We start from the raw sequence: 19,393 nt of genomic DNA, 5'->3' as shown, positions 1-19,393 counted from the left end.
GCAGCAATGTTCCAACATCTAGTGGAAAGCCTACCCAGAAGAGTGGAGGCTGTTACAGCAGCAAAAGGGGGACAAACTCCATACTAACGCCAATGATTTTGGAATGAGATGTTCGGCAAGCAGGTGTCCACATACTGTTGGCCATGTAGTGTAGCAGCATCTTATGAATCACAGTGCAGTCCATACAAAGAATCACTGATAAAAGTTACAAGAAGATAAAACTGTACATACATGGAAGGGAACCCAATTATTACAAAATGAAAATAGTATTATCTGCTCAGTTGTTCAACGGTTGGAAAACTGAGAGGGTTACATTAGAGGCCAGCGGAACTGACCGTTTGATGTCCAAGGAAGCAGAGCAACAGGATAAAAACACTACAGATCTAATGATAGGTTTTCCACATCTTATAGACATTTATTACCCTCATCATTTATAAAGGAGGATGTCTCTAATTAGAGAACAATAGAAAACAAGCCTTAAACACATACATGAATAAATGTAAATCCACACAACTCATCAATTAACAGATTTACACAAGGAAGTCATACAACAAAGCAATAATTGTTTAAATTGTTTGCGTTTCTTTTCATGTGCAAACTACAAATGGAAGATTCTTTACTCATCACGAGTTATATATATTGAGACTGTTCCCTTTTGCCTTGCGTGAACTAAAGGGAGAATGTTCAAGAAGCCATCAAAGATTAAAGTGAAGTCTATACAGTTATTTTTTCTTCTCTTGATCTAATGTACGATCTAATAATTGTTCCTCAGAGAAGCGTCTGTCATCTTGAGGGCTGGGTAAACCCAACTTTTTTTTTTAAAGTAAAAGTTGAATGCAATATAATTGTGTGGACACCCGCTTTGCATCACTTTGACAAGGTTCATTCACAATAGATCCCATTGGAACGATGTCATTCAGATCAAATTGAAAAGAACAGCAGGAATAGAAACTCATTGTGGATGTCACAGTGGAATATGGTGTGTTGACACACAGCACACATTTAGGGAGGTCTGATGCGTGATTGAATAATACAGAGCAAGACTGAGGGCAGCTAGAGGTCATTATTTCGTAAATACCTGGTAGAGATGGCTGGAAGAAGCACTGATGAACCATTTACTCATACAAAACTGAGATCCACAGTCAAAAACTCACTAAGATGCAGGTACACACAAATGTGTGAACGTCATGAACAAATGGAAATGTAGAAAAATATAGATCAACACATAATTACGAAGTAGGCAGGAGAAAAATCCCAGAATTAATTAAGTATTTAGAGATCAAACTATTCAACTGCAAATTTAATATGAATGGATGCTACATTGCTTTAGATAACCAAACTATACACATCTTAACCAAAGGCATTCTTGGTTTTCAGATTTCAGATTTCTTGTATTGTATACCAAATGTGTTTATAAATCTGGAAAAGGGGCTACTGGCAGTTTTCAATCAAAATGTGTTGGGGGAAATTATGCCTTCACAGCAAAACACTTATGGCATAGGATGATTAAGAGTGAACCTCTCAATCATTTGGGAACACTTATATGAAAGCCATAATCTCAAGTACAAAAGTTCAAGTTTTAAATACACATATATTCTGTTATTTTTTACAGCAGCAACACCCACCCATGAGTTAGGTTTTGTCTAACCAATCCCAGAGCTCCCTCATCAAACTGAACCCTTTGGTATGAGGTTGGGGACAAACTAGGCCTTAATGCACCTAAATCAAATGAAACAACCATCTATAGGGGTCATCATCAATAATCAGAAAATAGTGTGTGGGAACAACTAGAGATCATTGATATAATCTACTCGAACAAAAATATAAACGCAAAATGTAAAGTGTTGGTCCCATGTTTCATGAGCTGAAATAAAAGATCCCAGAAATGTTCCATATGCACAAAAACATTATTTCTCAAAAATGTTGTGCCGAATTTTTTTTACATCCCTGTTAGTGAGCATTTCTTCTTTGCCAAGATAACCTGACAGGTGTGGCATATCACGAATCTGATCAAACAGCATGATCATTACACAGGTGCACCTCGTGCTGGGGACAATAAAAGGCCACTCTAAAATGTGCAGTTTTGTCACACAACACAGACTTCTCAAGTTTTGAAGGAGCGTGCAATTGGCATGCTGACTGCAGGAATGTCCATCAGAGTTGTTGCCAGATAACTGAATGTTAATTTCTCTACCTTAAGCTGTTTTAGAGAATTTGGCAGTACGTCCAACTGGCCTCACAACCGCAGACCACGTGTATAGCGTTGTGTGGGCGAGTGGTTTGCTGATGTCAACATTGTGAACAGAGTGCCCCATGCATATCGGTATTCCCAGTCATGTGAAATCCATAGATTAGGGCCTAATGAATTTATTTCAATTGACTGATTTTCTCATATGAACTGTAACTCCGTAAAATCAAATGGAATTGTTGCATGTTGCGTTTATATTTTTGTTCCGTTTATATCAAAATGTGATACATAGCAGGACTGTAATAGATCAAATTTGGCTGGGCATCACAGAATAAATTGTGCGATAAGGATCAGTAAATGTAAAACTAGTGAGCAGGAACCACAGTCTGACAGACAGGAGCTGAGGGGTGACTGACTACCCACAGTATTAAATACAAGTTGGATGGGTTTATACTTAAGGACCAAGGCCAATATGCAGGAAGAGTGTGATTCACAGTGAACTCAATGATAAAGCTTTGTTATCGTTTTCGCGGATCAAATCCATATTTTTAACAAGAACAATGCATAGTATTGTTGTAAAAGAGATTCAAACTCTACAGAGGCAGATGGGAGCACAAAGCAGACACTGGAGGGCAAAAGAAGGGATACAACATCACGCCAGAAGATAAGAATAAGAGAGGTATCATTCTGTCTGCTACAAAGGATTGCTCCTTTCCGTTATCCTGAGCATGATATACACACAGTAACATGGCATAGCTGAATACAGCTTGAGGGAATAAACGGATCAGGAAGAACTAATTAACTCAAGACTAGGATGGGTGGAGGATAAAGATAGATGAGCAGACAAACAGGCAGACAGACAAGGCAGATAAAGGCCTGGATACTATCTAAAGACTAGGATAGTTGAACATTGCATTATATTTTCATTCCCAACCTAATAGTTTGGCTAAGGACCTCAAAGTCCTCAGTTTGGCAATCAAAGGATTTCATTGAATAAGTCTAATATAAATCAACTGCTTTAAAAACGTATTGTTTAAAAAAACATTTAAAAAAATAATTATCTCGGCCATAAACGAAAGGAAGACAAGTTGACAAGGATTGTCTCTCTGCTGCCTTTATCTTATCTTTCGAGTCTGATTTTCATTCCTACTGTATGTTTCCCAATTACAAGAAATGATCAAGGGTATTTTCTATATTCCCTCTTTTTCCTCAACTTCCTTCTCAGTAATGATACATTTTAATACATACATGTATATAATGTATATTCTTTAAGTTAAAATATAAGCAGTGACATAAACAACACAAAATATATGACAAAACACATCAATAAAAATAAATACTCTGTACTTGTATATATGCAATAGTAAACATGTTCAGGAGAAATATTTCACAAACAAGGAGGGCACTCAAAGAACAACATCTTTGTGCAGTTTTGTGTCTTAATTAAAGCACACACTTTGCAGTGTTCATCTTTTTATATCTTTCCAACCATTGTCTGTTGGAAACACAACATAGATAGATCCATGACTAAGTCCTGTTCAATAACAGTCTGCTGAATCTGTTCAGTGTTGTCTGTGTATTGTTGCTCTTGACCATCCCTCTATTGGCACCAGATCTGGTTTCATTCACTGAGTTGTAGGTTTCTGGTTTCACCCCATTTTCCTAAGAATTGGCACGATTAAACCTCGGTCACTCCTCCACCAGCCACAAGCTGCTCTATTGCACAACTCCCAAGATACAGTATATATATATACAGTATATATACGTATATATTTATTTTACATTTTTTAAAGGTAATTTAGACATTTCCGACCCAGTGGGGAAAAATATAAATAAACCAACAATATGGCAAGATCAGCTATCCTCTGGGACTGGGCCACTTGAGTTGAAACGACCAAACATATTGATAAATTGATAAAGTGCATTGGAATGCCCTCTCTGGGGCTATGGATAGTGTTCGTTGTCATAGCTGAATGGTGGGGTGTCACTATAGTTGTTTCTATTCTGGTTCTGCATGCATTATGGATTTTGTAAATGACAGCCTTGAGTCAGACCAGGAGTCATTGCACCTCCTTAACTTCTGTAATGCTCTATACCACAAGCATCAAATGAGCCATCTGATTACAGTGGATCATGGTAAATAATGATATCTAAGCATTATATAAAAACTTGGCACATAATTACAAATGGTATTGGATGAGGATTAGGTTGACCAAAATTGGGACTATTTATGAGTTAACCAATCAAATGATTTATCCTATAATCTCTAGAAAGTGCACTATTTCAATACTTTATTCTTAATCTATGCCAATAGGGACACTCTGTCAATCAGCATTCCCCTCTTTATTGTTCTACCTTTAATTTCTCCTTCACAAAACTATGGCTGGCCCAATGCTGGTTTCCTCCTCCCCTCCATTCCTCATATCCCGCTGTCAGACCTGGGTCTCCAGGCCGCTGAGTTTGGGGGTCAGGATGCGAGGAGTGACCCCGGAGTTGAGGTCCCTCTCAAACTCCAGTAGCTGACCCATGAAGTTGAGGTTGGGAGACACCACAGGACGACGGCCACGCACATACTTGTAGGCATCAGTCATGGTCATAAGGGTGTGCTTCATCAGATAGGCGATGACGATGGTTGCCGAACGGGACACGCCCGCTTGACAGTGAATCAACACTCCTCGCCCACTCTGGTGAGCCTCCTCTGTGGATGAAAATAGGTGGCTATCAGATTCCTGTCAAGGATGATCACTGGAATTCATCTATCCACAGCCTTTTCTGGATCTGACTCTCCAGTTCTCCCATCTTCCCTTTTGATCCATTTATAGATCCCTAAATGTCTCTCCAGTCAAAAACTTTGAAATCAGAGAACGAGATCAGAGGAAAGACTTCACATAGAAATCATCATGATCCTCTCCTTATCTCAGTGCTAAAATACTTCTAAGCTCAGAGACATAAAGACTGAAAGACAGGAACGGGGAGAGTGGGTGCGATAGAAAATGAAGGTAGATCAGGGGTGTCAAACATACGGCTCGCGGGCCGGATCTGGTCCAGCAAGGGGGTCCAATCCGGCCAACGGGTGTTTTGAGTTTTTTTTTTTAATCTACAGTTTATACATGTACAGTGCCTTCAGAAAGTATTCACACCCCTTGACTTATTGCACATTTTGTTGTGTTACAGACAGAATTCAAAATTGATGAAATAAATAAAAATGCTCACCCATCTACACACAATACCCTACAATGACAAAGTGAAAACATGTTTTTAGATATTTTAGCAAATTTATTGAAAATAAAATACAGAAATATCTAATTTACATAAGTATTCACACCCCTGAGTCAATACTTTGCAGAAGCACCTTTGGCAGTGATTACAGCTATGAGTCTTTTTGGTTAAGTCTCTAAGAGCTTTCCACACCTGGATTGTGCGACATTTGCCCATTGTTCTTTTCAAAATGATTCAAGTTCTGTCAAATTGGTTGTTGATCATTTCTAGACAACCATTTTCAGGTCTTGTCATAGATTATCAAGTAGATTTATGTTGAAACTGTAACTCGGCCACTCAGGAACATTCACTGTCTTCTTGGTAAGCAACTCTAGTGTAGATTTGGCAATTTGTTTTTAGGTTAATATCCTGCTGAAATGTGAATTCATTGATTACAAGCATACCCATAACATGATGCAGCCACTATGCTTGAAAATATGGAAAGTGGTACCCAGCAATGTGCTGTATTGGATTTGCCCCAAACATAACACCTTATATTCAGGACAAAAAGTGAATTGCTTTGCCACATTTTTTTTTATTGCCTTGTTGTAAACAGGATGCGTGTTTTGGGATATTTTTTATTCTATACAGGCTTCTTTCTTTTCACTCTGTCACTTAGGTTAGTATTCTGGAGTAACTACAATGTTGTTGATCCATCTTCAGTTTTCTCCTATCACAACCATTAAACTCTGTAATTGTTTTAAAGTCACCATTGGCCTCATGGTGAAATCCCTGAGCGATTTCCTTCCTCTACGGCAACTGAGTTAGGAAGGACACCTGTATCTTTGTAGTGACTGCATGTATTGATACACCACCTAAAGTGTAATTAATAACTTCATCATGCTCAAAGGGATATTCAATGTCTGCTTTTTTATTTCTACCAATAGGTGCCCTTCTTTGTGTGGCATTGGTAAACCTCCCTGGTCTGAGGTAGTCATTAAAAAATTATGTTAAACCCTATTATTGCACCCTGAGTGAGTCCATGCAACTTATTATGTGACTTGTTAAGCAACTTTTACTCCTGAACTTTAGGGTTGCCATAACAAAGGTGTTGAATACTTATTGACCCTACAGATTTAAATTTTTTATTATATATATTTTTTCCCCCCGAAAAACATAACTGTACTTTGACATTATCGGGTATTGTGCGTTGGCCGGTGATAAAAAAAGTTTCAATTTAATAAATGTTTAATTTTGGGTGTAGCACAACAAAATGTGTGTGTTGGGGACGACGACAAACACAATATACTTTAAAATGACAAAAACCAAATCGAAACTTTGAAGAAATTATAATGTACCCTACAATACAAATCAAATCAAAATGTATTGGTCACAAACACATGGTTAGCAGATGTTAATGCGAGTGTAGCGAAATGCTTGTGCTTCTAGTTCCGACAATGCAGTAATATCTAACAAGTAATCTAACAATTCCGCAACAACTACCTAATACACACAAATCTAAAGGGGTGAACGAGAATATGTAGTCGGAAGTTTACATACACCTCAGCCAAATACATTTAAACTCAGTTTTTCACAATTCCTGGCATTTAATCCGAGTAAAAATTCCCTGTTTTAGGTCAGTTAGGATCACCACTTTATTTTAAGAATGTGAAATGTCAGAATAATAGTAGAGAGAATTATTTATTTCAGATTATACTTCTTTCCTCACATTCCCCAGTGGTTCAGAAGTTTACATACACTCAATTAGTATTTGGTAGCATTGCCTTTAAATTGTTTAACTTGGTAAAACGTTTCGGGTAGCCTTCCACAAGCTTCCCACAATAAGTTGGGTGAATTTTGGCCCATTCCTCCTGACAGAGCTGGTGTAACTGAGTCTTTGTAGGTCTCCTTGCTCGCACACGCTTTTTCAGTTCTGCCCACAAATTCTCTATAGGATTGAGGTCAGGGCTTTGAGATGGCCACTCCAATACCTTGACTTTGTTGTTCTTAAGTTATTTTGCCACAACTTTGGAAGTATGCTTGTGGTTATTGTCCACTTGGAAGACCCATTTGCGACCAAGCTTTAACTTCCTGACTGATGTCTTGAGATGTTGCTTCAATATATCTACATAATTTTCCTCCCTCGTGATGCCATCTATTTTGTGAAGTGCACCAGTCCCTCCTGCAGAAAAGCACCCCCACAACATGATGCTGTCACTCCCGTGTTTCACGTTTGGGATGGTGTTCTTTGGCTTGCAAGCCTCCCCCTTTTTCCTCCAAACATAACGATGGTCATTATGGCCAAACAGTTCTATTTTTGTTTCATCAGACCAGAGGACATTTCTGCAAAAAGTATGATCTTTGTCCCCATGTACAGCTGCAAACTGTAGTCTGGCTTTTTTATGGCGGTTTTGGAGCAGTGGCTTCTTCCTTGCTGAGCGGCCTTTCAGGTTATGTCGATATCGGACTCTTTTTACTGTGGATATAGATACTTTTGTACCTGTTTTCTCCAGCATCTTCACAAGGTCCTTKGCTGTTGTTCTGGGATTGATTTGCACTTTTTGCACCAAAGTACGTTCATCTCTAGGAGACAGAACGTGTCTCCTTCCTGAGCGGTATGACGGCTACGTGGTCCCATGGTGTTTATACTTGCGTACTATTGTTTGCACAGATGAATGTGGTTCCTTCAGGYGTTTGGATATTGCTCCCAAGGATGAACCAGACTTGTGGAGGTCTACAATTTGTTTCCTGAGGTCTTTGATTATTTATTTTGATTTTCCCATGATGACAAGCAAAGAGGCACTGAGTTTGAAGGTAGGCCTTGACATACATCCACAGGTACACCACCAATTGACTAAAATGATGTAAATTAGCCTATCAGAAGCTTCTAAAGCCATGACATAATTTTCTGGAATTTTCCAAGCTGTTTAAAGGCACAGTCAACTTAGTGTATGTAAACTTCTGAACCACTGGAATTGTGATACAGTGAATTATAAGTGAAATAATCTGTCTGTAAACAATTTTTGGAAAAATTACTTGTGTCATGCACAAAATAGATGTCCTAACCAACTTGCCAAAACTATAGTTTGTTAACAAGAAATTTGTGGAGTGATTGAAAAACTAGTTTTAATGACTCAACCTAAGTGTATGTAAACTTCCGACTGCAACTGTATATGGATGAGCGATGGCGACACAGTTTCTTGATTGTGTCAGGCTTGCTAATAATCACCGAAATGAAAGGTAGACAGTCAGGGAGCATAGAAAATTCCCCAAACTACGGATAGAAGACCAGTCCCTGGGGCAAAATTAGTTTGACACCCCTTAGGTAGATACTGCTCAACTCACCGATGAACTCAAACACCTCCTCAAAGTACTGTCGTAGGTTCTGCTTGCTGTTGTCGGTAGCCGGCAGCCGTTTGTAGCGTACCAGGCCGGAGCCGAGGTGATAGAGGGGCAGGTGTGTGGTGACGTTGACCACGTAGCYGATGTTGAGACGCAGCAGCAGGTCCAGGTCCTGGGCGTCCCTCTCGTTGCCCAGGAAGAGGAAGGGTAGGATGGGGCTGACCACCGCATTCTCCACGTCAGGGGTCATCCCATTCTCATCTGACAGAGAAGCCGGTAGCGAGGAGGAGAGCGGCAGAGTGAGGTGCACTGGGAGAGGACAACACAACACAGTGAGAGATTTCTGTTAGAAAGGACAATTTAATTTGATTTGGATCACTGACAGGCATTCACCCTGAATTATACCAGAGTTAGACACAGAGAAAATAAATCAAGCATCAGAGATGGAAAGAGTTATGAAGAGATGTGTGAATGACGGAGAGACAATGAAAGTGTACAATATATCTCATTTACGGTTTTTGTTGAGTAGGAGTATCATTGAAATTAACTTTACTCCTGCAGAGCAAAGACGTTTGCAGCTCTGAGGAACTGCTAATGCTTTCATCATTTCATACATGTTCTCCTAACAGGAGGGAAACGTACAGACATGAAAAAGCTTCTGAAACGTGTGATTCTTTATACTATACTCTATGTCATCAACAGATCCTGCAGTCACTTAACAGAGTGGAGGAGGCTACAGTTATGTAACTATTAAGAAAAGAGAATACATCATAGCTTTTTGGGCTTTGTCATTTAAATGAGAACAGSTTAATCTCCCACTGACAGGGTTCAGTGTCAGCGACTCAATTTCCCTGGGAATTGTTTTAATTAATTCAGCTATTCTAATCTCCCGCTCTTATCAGCTGTCTTTGCGTTCCAATCACCATCCCTCCATTTCGCTCCTCTCTCTCTTTTTATGCTGGAGCCCAGGCTATAATTAAGTCATTATCCCCGGGTTCCTTTTAAACAACCAACATGTTAGAATAACATATAAAATGAGATTGGCAGGAAAGGAAGTGGATTTAAAAGATAGGCGAGGGAAGCATGGAGAAAGAGAGACAGTCAGGAGAATAAGAATAGGATGAAAGAGATTTTCTCCCAAAAAATGGTCATTTATGCAGTCAGACAGTAAAGCTGGTCTCTCAATTGGGGATTTTGTTTCTGTAACTATCTGGTGTCAAAAAAGTCCCCCACCAAAAATCTGCAGAAGTATAGCCTAAGAGACTGAAACAAAAACCAGTGTATGACACCCTTACCTCTGCCACTCTCTTCGTCCTGCTCTCTGTTGAGTGAGTTGAGGACCAGGTGGAGGGACTGGGCGGAGGGGAGGGAATGGCGTCCGTCTGCATCTCTCTGTCTGGGTTTGGGTTTGAGGAGAGTGCTGGGAGCTGACGGTGGGGGTGAGAAGGAGGGAGGGGATTGGGGAGAGGGGGTGCTGGGGGAAGGGGTGCGAGGGTATGTAGTATTGCCTTCCTGCCCCATGCCATCCACCTTTCCTGACTCCCCACCTTTGTTCCAGAGCCTCTTCAGGGAGTCCTGGTCTGGATCTCGCCCAGGCCCAGACCCAATAAAATCTAGGACAGCCATCTTGCCCTGCTGAAGCCGGCGTCGGCCAGCGTGGTCTGTTATCTGATTCCGGGTGAACTCCAATAGGTTCCTACAGTCCAGGGTGACAGGGCTGATTCCGTTGCTGCTGTTTTGGTTCTGACCCACACTTGTCTTCCCCACTCCCATCCCCATCCCTGCACAGCTCTGCTGGTTCTGTTGGGTTTTAGACCTGGTCATCTTTTTCGCCAGYTCCTCTGGCCAGATTGTGCGCACGCTGTAATCATCATCATCAGCGGGGAATACTCCCATGGGGGGCCCTGCCCCTACACCCCTGCCCATCCCAGGGGGCTTGCTGCCCCGACGGGGGTTGAAGGTGACAACTATAGGGTCGCTGCTACAATAGCTGCAGGTAGAGCTGCCGGCCTGACTGGCTTTGGGGTTGCAGCCACTCACACAACTCTGTAAGGCTCGCAGCGGGGCTGAGGAGGATAGTGGGGTACAGGGCAGGCATCCCCCCACCAGTTTTTTGCGGAATGCAGCAGGACTCTCAAAGGCGCCAGCCTCCCCGGAGCAGGAGGCACATCGCAGGGGTCTGAGCAAKCCCGTGCGGCAGTCCGACACAGTGCTGTTGGAGGATGAAGTGTTGGTGGTGGAGGCTGTGGACAAACATCCCCCAAGAGTTCTTAATCCCATTGCTGCGCCCCCTCTGTGGTTCACACCTACAACCCCGTGGCCGTGGCCACAGGAGAAAGAGGAAGACGGACTCTCCCTACCCCTCTGGCAGCCAGCAGAACGTCCCCTGCCCCCCCTGCAGCGGACCAGCTTCCAACAGCCACAGCTGAAGGGATGTGAAAAGTCGATGGTACAGGTGTGGTCTGGGCTGGGGAAACCTCCACGGGAGGAACAGGGGGAGAGGGGTAGGCCGTGGAGGATCTGAGGACGATGATCCCTGCCGCGGGATGGACGGGGCTGGTTGAGGGGTTGCTGAAACGAGGTAGGAGCACGGGGGTGGTGGGAGGGAGGGGGGACAGGGTAGTGGGAGTTTAGAACAGCAGCATGGGGCACAGGGACAGAGTTGTGGTGGCCGGGCAGGCTGTGGGGGTTGGGGTTTTGATGGACAGGTCCCAGTTTGGAATTCTCTTTGTTACCCACGTAGGGTACTTCCCGGGCACCTCTGGGGGGGAAGCTGGCAGAGCAGACTTTGGAGGACACGTTCTGCACCTTCTCTCTTCTGGACTTGGACTGCTGTCTCTGAGATGGGACAAACTCTAAGACTCCTCCCGGGGACACAGCCAGATGATTCTGATGGTGACTGCCTGGTGAGGCCTGTCTCTGGTTCTGTGGATGGTTTTGGAGTTGCTGCACTGCTYCTCCAGGTTTCCCTGATGTTCCTCCAGTGTTTTTCTCCCCGTATCCTGGATCCAAGCGCAACGAAACCCTTTTTTTGCTCCCCTTCACACTCCCACTGCGAACTAAAGAGTTGCTGTGCCCCCCTCCTTTTGTTCCTTTGTTCACAGATAACTTGATGTCGATCGTATGTGTGTGTTGGTGTGGTCTAGGGCCAAGAGTCACTGTCCCGTTGCTGTGACAGTGGCTAGGGGTGTGTCTGGTACCCTCTGAGACAATGGCCTTGTCGACCTTGGTTTTCTGCAGACGGGATGATGACCTGCGCTTGCATTCCAAAGACAGTGAGTTCGAGGAGGGAGGATTGGGGTAGGACTGAGGAGGATGGGGATGAGAAGGGCGGGAGAGAAGTTTGTTGCTATGGGCTGTTATATGGGAGTGGGGCTGTGGGGAGGACCCAGGTAGGGCCAAGTTTTTAGGGCGCTGAATAACCACTATGCGCTCGTCAAGAGGGAGTGGAGGCATCTGGGTCTACGCAAAGCTGTGTGTGTGTGTAAGAGGTAGGGGAGAAAGAAACAGAGAAACAATGTCAGGATTGTATTCAGATAACATTTTTAAATGACTGTTGGCATCAACATCATAACATTTTTTGAATTTGAAGCCACATTTACATCACATCTGTCCTACGCCAGAGTAATGACCAGTGGAACAACTAAGCTATGTAACTACCTTGCAACAGACTAGGTATGGAGTATGGTGTTATGGACAATTCCCACGTTTGCTCTTGCTTTTGGTTTAATCTTGAACAAAACGCTCTTTGGGCAATACTATGAAACAGTCTCTATACATACCTAGTACACAAGGTATTTACATGTGTTATTCCCTTATAGATAACACATAATAAAGCCAGTTAATGTAAATTGTTGCAGAGTTCGAATTCAAGAAGAACACATCCCGTGACTGTTACTTGACTACTGCTGCCGACCACCGTAGTGAACGATCAGAAGAATATGCGAAGCATATTTAATATACATATATAATCCATTGGATTTGGAGAAAAAAAATACAGCAAAAACACACAGTAATGAAATCAAAACCAAAAGACCAAAATACAGCCTTTATGGTTTTGCCAAAACAGGGCAGAGACCACTGTTTTAAGAACATTTTGTTGAAATTGAAGTTAGCTCAATCGAATGGTTGAAGAAATGAGGTAGAACCAAATAAACAGACAAATATATCTCCCTGTTAGAGAAGGCCCTTTACCATAGCAAAACAGACAAGAGAGCTGGCTGTTACTGCCACAGGCACTGAATGACCATCGATGTACGTGTCGTAACCTATAAATAAGCACTTCGTCATGAAATACTTGAATAAAGACTGGAGGAGAGAGGACATTTTGGGTAAAGCTTTAGATATTGTATTATTATCATCATGTTGTTCTACCCTTTAAATAAAGACAGTAAAATTGATGCCTAATTCTCATTGGTACTAAAGACTTTTGTCATCTACTAAGCGCTACTTACGATGACAAAACCCATTAATGAGCTTTTTTTGTTGCATTAAAGAAGATTCTCTGGGACAGGGCAGTACAGAGAGATAACGAGAGAGAGAAAGGTTGGGAGAGAAATAGAGAGACGGGAGGACAGCGATATAAAGACAGAATATGACGTGACAGGGTAGACCACAGACTAGACAGGAGGAAGATACATGGCAAAAGGCACTAATGATTATTCACTCCCAAGCAACACACATAGTGACCCATAGACAAAGCACACCATGCTTGCGTTTTCCACATGCATACGTCCACGCACAGAGCTTGGTGATGGCATCCTCATCTTTTTCCCTTTTTCAGCCTTGCCTTCGTAGCCTGTGGTGGAGGGGGGTGGGGTTACATTGACCCAGTTTTGTCATGGTGGAAGTCAACATCACTCTGATCACTTTTCACTCACACATTGTAAACACCTCATCAGCACATAAATGAACACAGTGTAGCGGTGTATTGGTCCTTTTTAATCATACTGTCAAAAGAACAGTCAGACCAAAAACACAGTGCAAATCACAAAAACATACTTAAGCAAATGCTTGCAGCAAGCAATGCCTCTAGAGATCATTGTCATCATCATCATTGTTCATCAGTGCCATTCTGACCATTCCTGTCACCATATCTACAATTGCAGCCAGTAGTCCTACATACATTGTGTGAAAATATGTTCTGAATGTGGAGGCTTGATAAAGGGTGTAAAAGTAATGTTTTTGCTACAGAATAAGAGCATAGGCTTACCTCTAATAGATACAACGCTTCGGATGTGCAGAAGACAGACTTCCACCCGCTATACCATTATGTGATCATTGTTACGGCGATAGAATGGCTAGAACATTTTTGAAATTCTGTCCCTGAATGTCACAAAGGTGAATGTAGAGAGGTGACCTGATGATTAGTCTCAGTCTGAAGCGGAGGACCATGTTGGACTCACAAGGCACTGTCTGTCTCTTTAGGATCTTTCACCACATACAGTGCATTCGGAAAGTATTCAGACACCTTCCCATTTTCCACATTTTGTTACGTTACAGCCTTATTCTAAAATGGATTAAATAAATGTTTTCCTTATCAATCTACACACAATCCCCCATAATGACAAAGCGAAAACAGATTTTTAGATTTTTTTGCAAATTTAAAAAAAATCACAAACAGAAATACCTTATTTACATTAGTATTCCGAACCTTTGCTATGAGACTCGAAATTGAGCTCAGGTGCATCCTGTTTCCATTGACCATTATTGAGATTTTTCTACAACTTGCAGTCCACCTGTGGAAAAATTCTATTGACTGGACATGATTTGGAAAGGCACACACCTGTCCTTCTAAGGTCCCACAGTTGACAGTGCAAAAACCAAGCCATGAGGTTGAAGGAATTGTCCGTAGAGCTCCGAGACAGGATAGTGTCAAGGCACTGATCTGGGGAAGGGTACCAAAACATTTCTGCAGCATTGAAGGTCCCCAAGAACACAGTGGCCTCCATCATTCTTAAATGGAAGAAGTTAGGAACCAACAAGACTCTTCCTAGAGCTGGCCGCCCGGTCAAACAGAGCAATCGTGGGAGAAGGGCCTTGGTCAGGGAAGTGACCAAGAACTCGATGGTCACTATGACAGAGTTCCAGAAGGACAACCATCTCTGCAGCACTCCACCAATCAGGCCTTTATGGTAGAGTGGCCAGACCATTGGTCATCCTTGAGATGTTTCTACAACTTAATTGGAGGCCACCTGTGGTAAATTCAATTGATTGAATATGATTTGGAAAGGCACACACCTGTCATATATAGGGTCCCAATGTTGACAGTTGTCCGTAGAGCTCCGAGGAAGGACTGTGTAGAGGCACAGATAAGGGGAAGGGTACTAAAACATTTCTGCTTCATTGAAGGTCCCCATGAACACAGTGACCTCCATCATTCTTAAATGGAAGAAGTTTGGAACCACCTGGCCAAACTGCGCAATTGGGGGAGAAGGGCTTTGGTCAGAGAGTTGACCAAGAACCAGATGGTTGCTCTGACAGAGCTCCAGAGTTCCTCTGTGGAGATGGGGGAAACTTCCAGAAGAACAACCATCTCTGCAGCACTCCACCAATCAGGCCTGTATGGTAGAGTGGCCAGATGGAAGCCACTCCTCAGTAAAAGGCACATGACAGCCCGCTAGGAGTTTGCCAAAAGGCACCTAAAGGAGTCTCAGACCATGAGAAACAAGATTCTCTGGTCTGATGAAACCAAGATTGAACTCTTTGGCCTGAATGCCAATCGTCACGCCTGGAGGAAACCTGGCACCATCTCTACGGTGAAGCATGGGGGTGGCAGCATCATGCTGTGGGGATGTTTTTCAGCGGCAGGGACTGGGAGACTAGTCAGGATTGAGGGAAAGATGAACGGAGCAAAGTACAGAGAGATCCTTGATGAAAACCTGCTCCAGAGCACTCAGAACCTCAGACTGGGGTGAAGGTTCACTTTCCAATAGGACAACAACCCTAAGCACACAGCCAAGACAACACAGGAATGTTTTCGGGATAAGTGTCTGAATGTCCTTGAGTGGCCAGCCAGAGCCATGACTCAAACCATTTCTAACATCTCTGGAGAGACCTGAAACTATCTGTGCATYAAGGGCTGTAATCGCTGCCCAAGGTGCTTCAACAAAGTACTGCGTAAAGGGTCTGAATATTTATGTAAATGTGATATTTTTGGGAGTTTTTTGTAATACATTTGCTAAATAATCTAAAAACTAGTTTTTGCTTTGTTATTATGGTGTGTAGATTGATGAGGTGGAAAAACAATTTAATAAACTTTAGAATAAGGCTGTGACGTAACAAAATGTGGAAAAAGTCAAGGGGTCTGAATACTTTCAGAATGCACTGTATCATCTGTTATGGCACATCAGTCTACTGCTGAAATTATCTGAAATTGTGAGGCCTATTTGAAGCCTTCCGTGACCTCTGGTCACCTATCTACACATTCACACAACGACCTACCTGCAATACTATTTATCCCGGTTTGCTGTGGACAAATAACGTCATGCTGCGCCTGCAAGGTAAGGAGAATAATAACAACGGGCATTGGTGAAAAAAACATAAGAAATTGACTTCTAATAACAGAGTGAAATTATTTTGCGCATTGTCGCACATCTCTCTGTGAATGGCAGGGAAGAAGAAGCAGTCTCCTCTCATCTCCATGAGTGGCGTTTGCCCTTTGTTCGCATATAGGATATAGATATGCTGAAATGATTAGACCTAGGCTATATAAAAATAGCCAAAATTAGAATACATACTAGTATTGAATAGTGACTTGCAAAAACGCACATCATGTAAATAATTAATAAGAAAACCATGCAACAAAAAAATATATAGAAGAAATAATGGTTATGGCCTTGTAGCATGTATGTCCCACAACTCCAGCATTAGGCCATGGAAAATGATTAATCATCATCTAGTATCACTTTCACTCCCACAGTCCTGATAAATAATATAACTTATTTTGGCAAAGACTGCAGAGATTGAGGGTTGGTAGTATTATCCTCTGCTGGGCAGTTTATAAGTAATGAAGGTGAATTTAATCAAATTGATTCGTAGTGTCGCGTCAAATGGATATATAGCGTCCGGTGTCTCAGGAAAGGGAAAACTAGTTTGAGGACATCACTGTTCTTAGGAGTCTAGTCTGTGAGACCAGGCTGCATTCTAACGCATTGGCGTGTTTCTTATATGCATACGTGTGTAACACGTAGCCATAGTGCTGGATCCTCATGTGTCAACAATAGCCTATAATATTCAGAGTAATTGTATATCAGACATGAGTCTTGTTCGTCAGGATACTTTACGCCTGGTTAAAGGTTTAAAATAAATTCACTTACGTTAGGATTGACAATTCCGTTGTATCGTCATGCTCTCCGTGTAATATAGTTATTTACATTTTCATTGATGTTGTCCAGACATTTCTTTGGTTAACGGTATCCTCTTCTACACTGGAGGACCTATCATATTTTGCGGATCCGTTTTCCGTGCAAGAATAAGCTTGCATATAAAAATAGAGGACCTACGACACTAAGCATCTATTATTGATAATAAAAAATAAAAAAATATCACCACTATAAAAAGTGCTTACACCACACCAGTGTCAGTGCTTGTACATGTGTCAATGTGCTCTCGGCTGTATATGTGAATGAGAGCGAGGAAGACACTAAGACAGGCGGTGCTGTATGGAGGTGGGGTCTGTGGTCTGTGCAGTGGATGACATCATTCCAGACCAATGGCAAGCAAAATGTTATAAGGCAGCCAGCAAATTAAGCTTCGTTTTGAGCACGTGTGCAGTATAAAGTGGTATTCTCCAATGTCATTCGACGGGGTGGGAGGCGGTGATAACAGTGGTAGGTAGGCCTATTACAAGCCAGTGTTGTGCTGAAATTATGTAACAGTGAAAGCTTGAATAAAATCGATTGTGTCATTGTAGTTATAGAACTAGAACATTTAGTTTCAGCCATTGTTCAACCTCTTCTTGACCTAGCCTACATAACCTACAAATAAGGCCTGTGTCTATCAGACACAAATACACACACACATACATGATTTTTTTTACGATATACAGTCAGGTCCCAAATTTTTGGCACCCTTGAAAAAGATTAGCAAAAAAGACTGTATAAAATAAATATTACAAATAATGGGCTATATTGTTAGCACAAAAAAATGCACAATAATATAATTTTATACTAATACAATTGATCAGAGAAAGAGATTTTGTTTAACAAGTGATACTATTTTTCCCMAAAAATGTATGGGTCAAAATTATTGGCACCCATGTGTCAATACATCAGCTTGTGAGGATAACGGTACTGAGCCTTTAACATTTTTTTTATGATATTGGAGAACACATTGGGAGGGATCTTAGACCGTTCCTCCATACAGAATCTGTCCAGATCCTTGATATCCTTCGTCTGCGCTTATGGACTGCCCTCTTCAGTTCAAACCCGTTTTTCCAATGGGGTTCAAGTCCGGAGACTGAGATGGCCATTGCAAGATGATGATTTTGTGGTCAATTAACAATTTATTTATGAATTGTTTTGTCTGCTTTGGGTTATTGTCTTGCTGGTAGATCCACTTGCGGCCCAGTTTCAGCCTCCTAACAGAGGCAACCATGTTTTTGGCTAAAATGTCCTGGTACTGGGTAAAGATCATGATGCCTTTGACCTTAACAAAGGCCCCAGGACCAGTGGAAGCAAAATAGTTCCATAACATCAAAGAAGGTCTACACCTGTTGTATTCAGTGCATGTGACAAATAAACTTTTGATTTGATCCACCACCATATTTTACAGTAGGTATGGGGTTCTTTTCTGATTATGCATCCTTATTTCGATGCCAAACCCACCACTGGGGTGCGAGGCCAAAGAGCTCCCTTTTTATGTCATCTGACCATTGCACCGGTTCCAATTCAAGTACCAATGCCATTTAGCAAATTCCAGGTGTTTACACTTGTTGGATGACATAAAAAAAAGAGCTCTTTGGCCATGCACACCAGTGGTGGGTTTGGCGTCAAAATAAGGATACATAAGCAGAAAATAACCACATTCAGACAAAATATTGATGTCATCCCTCATTATGAAGAACACTGTTCATGCCTCTCTCTCTATCTGTGTGTGTGTGTGTGTGTGTGTAAGAGAGAGAGACAGAGAGAGAACGAGAGAGAGAGAGTGAGGGGGGTGGGGACATGTGAGAGTCATTTATAATGAAGTCTGACAACTTTAGTCAGCACATTGATGTCATGATCTTGACTACACAGGCATAGCCTATGTGATTATATGAGTTGTTGAACATTGTGTTACAACACTAACTCACACCTGAAGAATTATGTAATTAATTTCCCAGCCCCGAGCTTCAGAAATAATGCCTTCGTAAAGAATTTAGACTTTTTCCCCCAAAATTTAACTTACAGCCTTATTCTAAAATTGATTAAATAGTTTTTTTCACACATCAATCTACATACAATACCTCATAGCAACAAAGCCAAAACAGGTTTCGAATGTTTGCTAACTTATAAAAAATATCACATTTACATAAGTATTCAGACCCTTTACTCAGTACTTTGTTGAAGCACCTTTGGCAGCGATTACAGCATTGAGTCTTCTTGGGTATGACACAAGCTTGGCACACCTGTATTTRGGGAGTTTCTCCCAATCTTCCCTGGAGATCCTCTCAAGCTCTGTCAG

At 41.8% G+C, this 19,393-nt stretch overlaps 1 protein-coding gene across 1 annotated transcript; it reads right to left on the bottom strand.

The window, feature by feature from the left end:
* Positions 1-392: 392 nt before the first annotated feature.
* LOC111950097 (uncharacterized) lies at positions 393-17,330 on the bottom strand. The gene is made up of 5 exons (XM_023967451.2): positions 17,047-17,330; positions 16,172-16,223; positions 10,024-12,200; positions 8,732-9,037; positions 393-4,886 (listed from the first exon to the last, which is right to left on the bottom strand). The coding sequence occupies exons 3-5, from the start codon at positions 12,182-12,184 to the stop codon at positions 4,621-4,623; spliced, it is 2,733 nt and encodes a 910-aa protein (XP_023823219.1). The 5' UTR covers positions 12,185-12,200; positions 16,172-16,223; positions 17,047-17,330; the 3' UTR covers positions 393-4,620.
* Positions 17,331-19,393: the final 2,063 nt, after the last annotated feature.

This window comes from Salvelinus sp. IW2-2015, linkage group LG23 (assembly GCF_002910315.2).
Source record: "Salvelinus sp. IW2-2015 linkage group LG23, ASM291031v2, whole genome shotgun sequence".
NCBI lineage: Eukaryota > Metazoa > Chordata > Actinopteri > Salmoniformes > Salmonidae > Salvelinus > Salvelinus sp. IW2-2015.
This window is presented reverse-complemented; position numbering and strand designations above follow the sequence as displayed.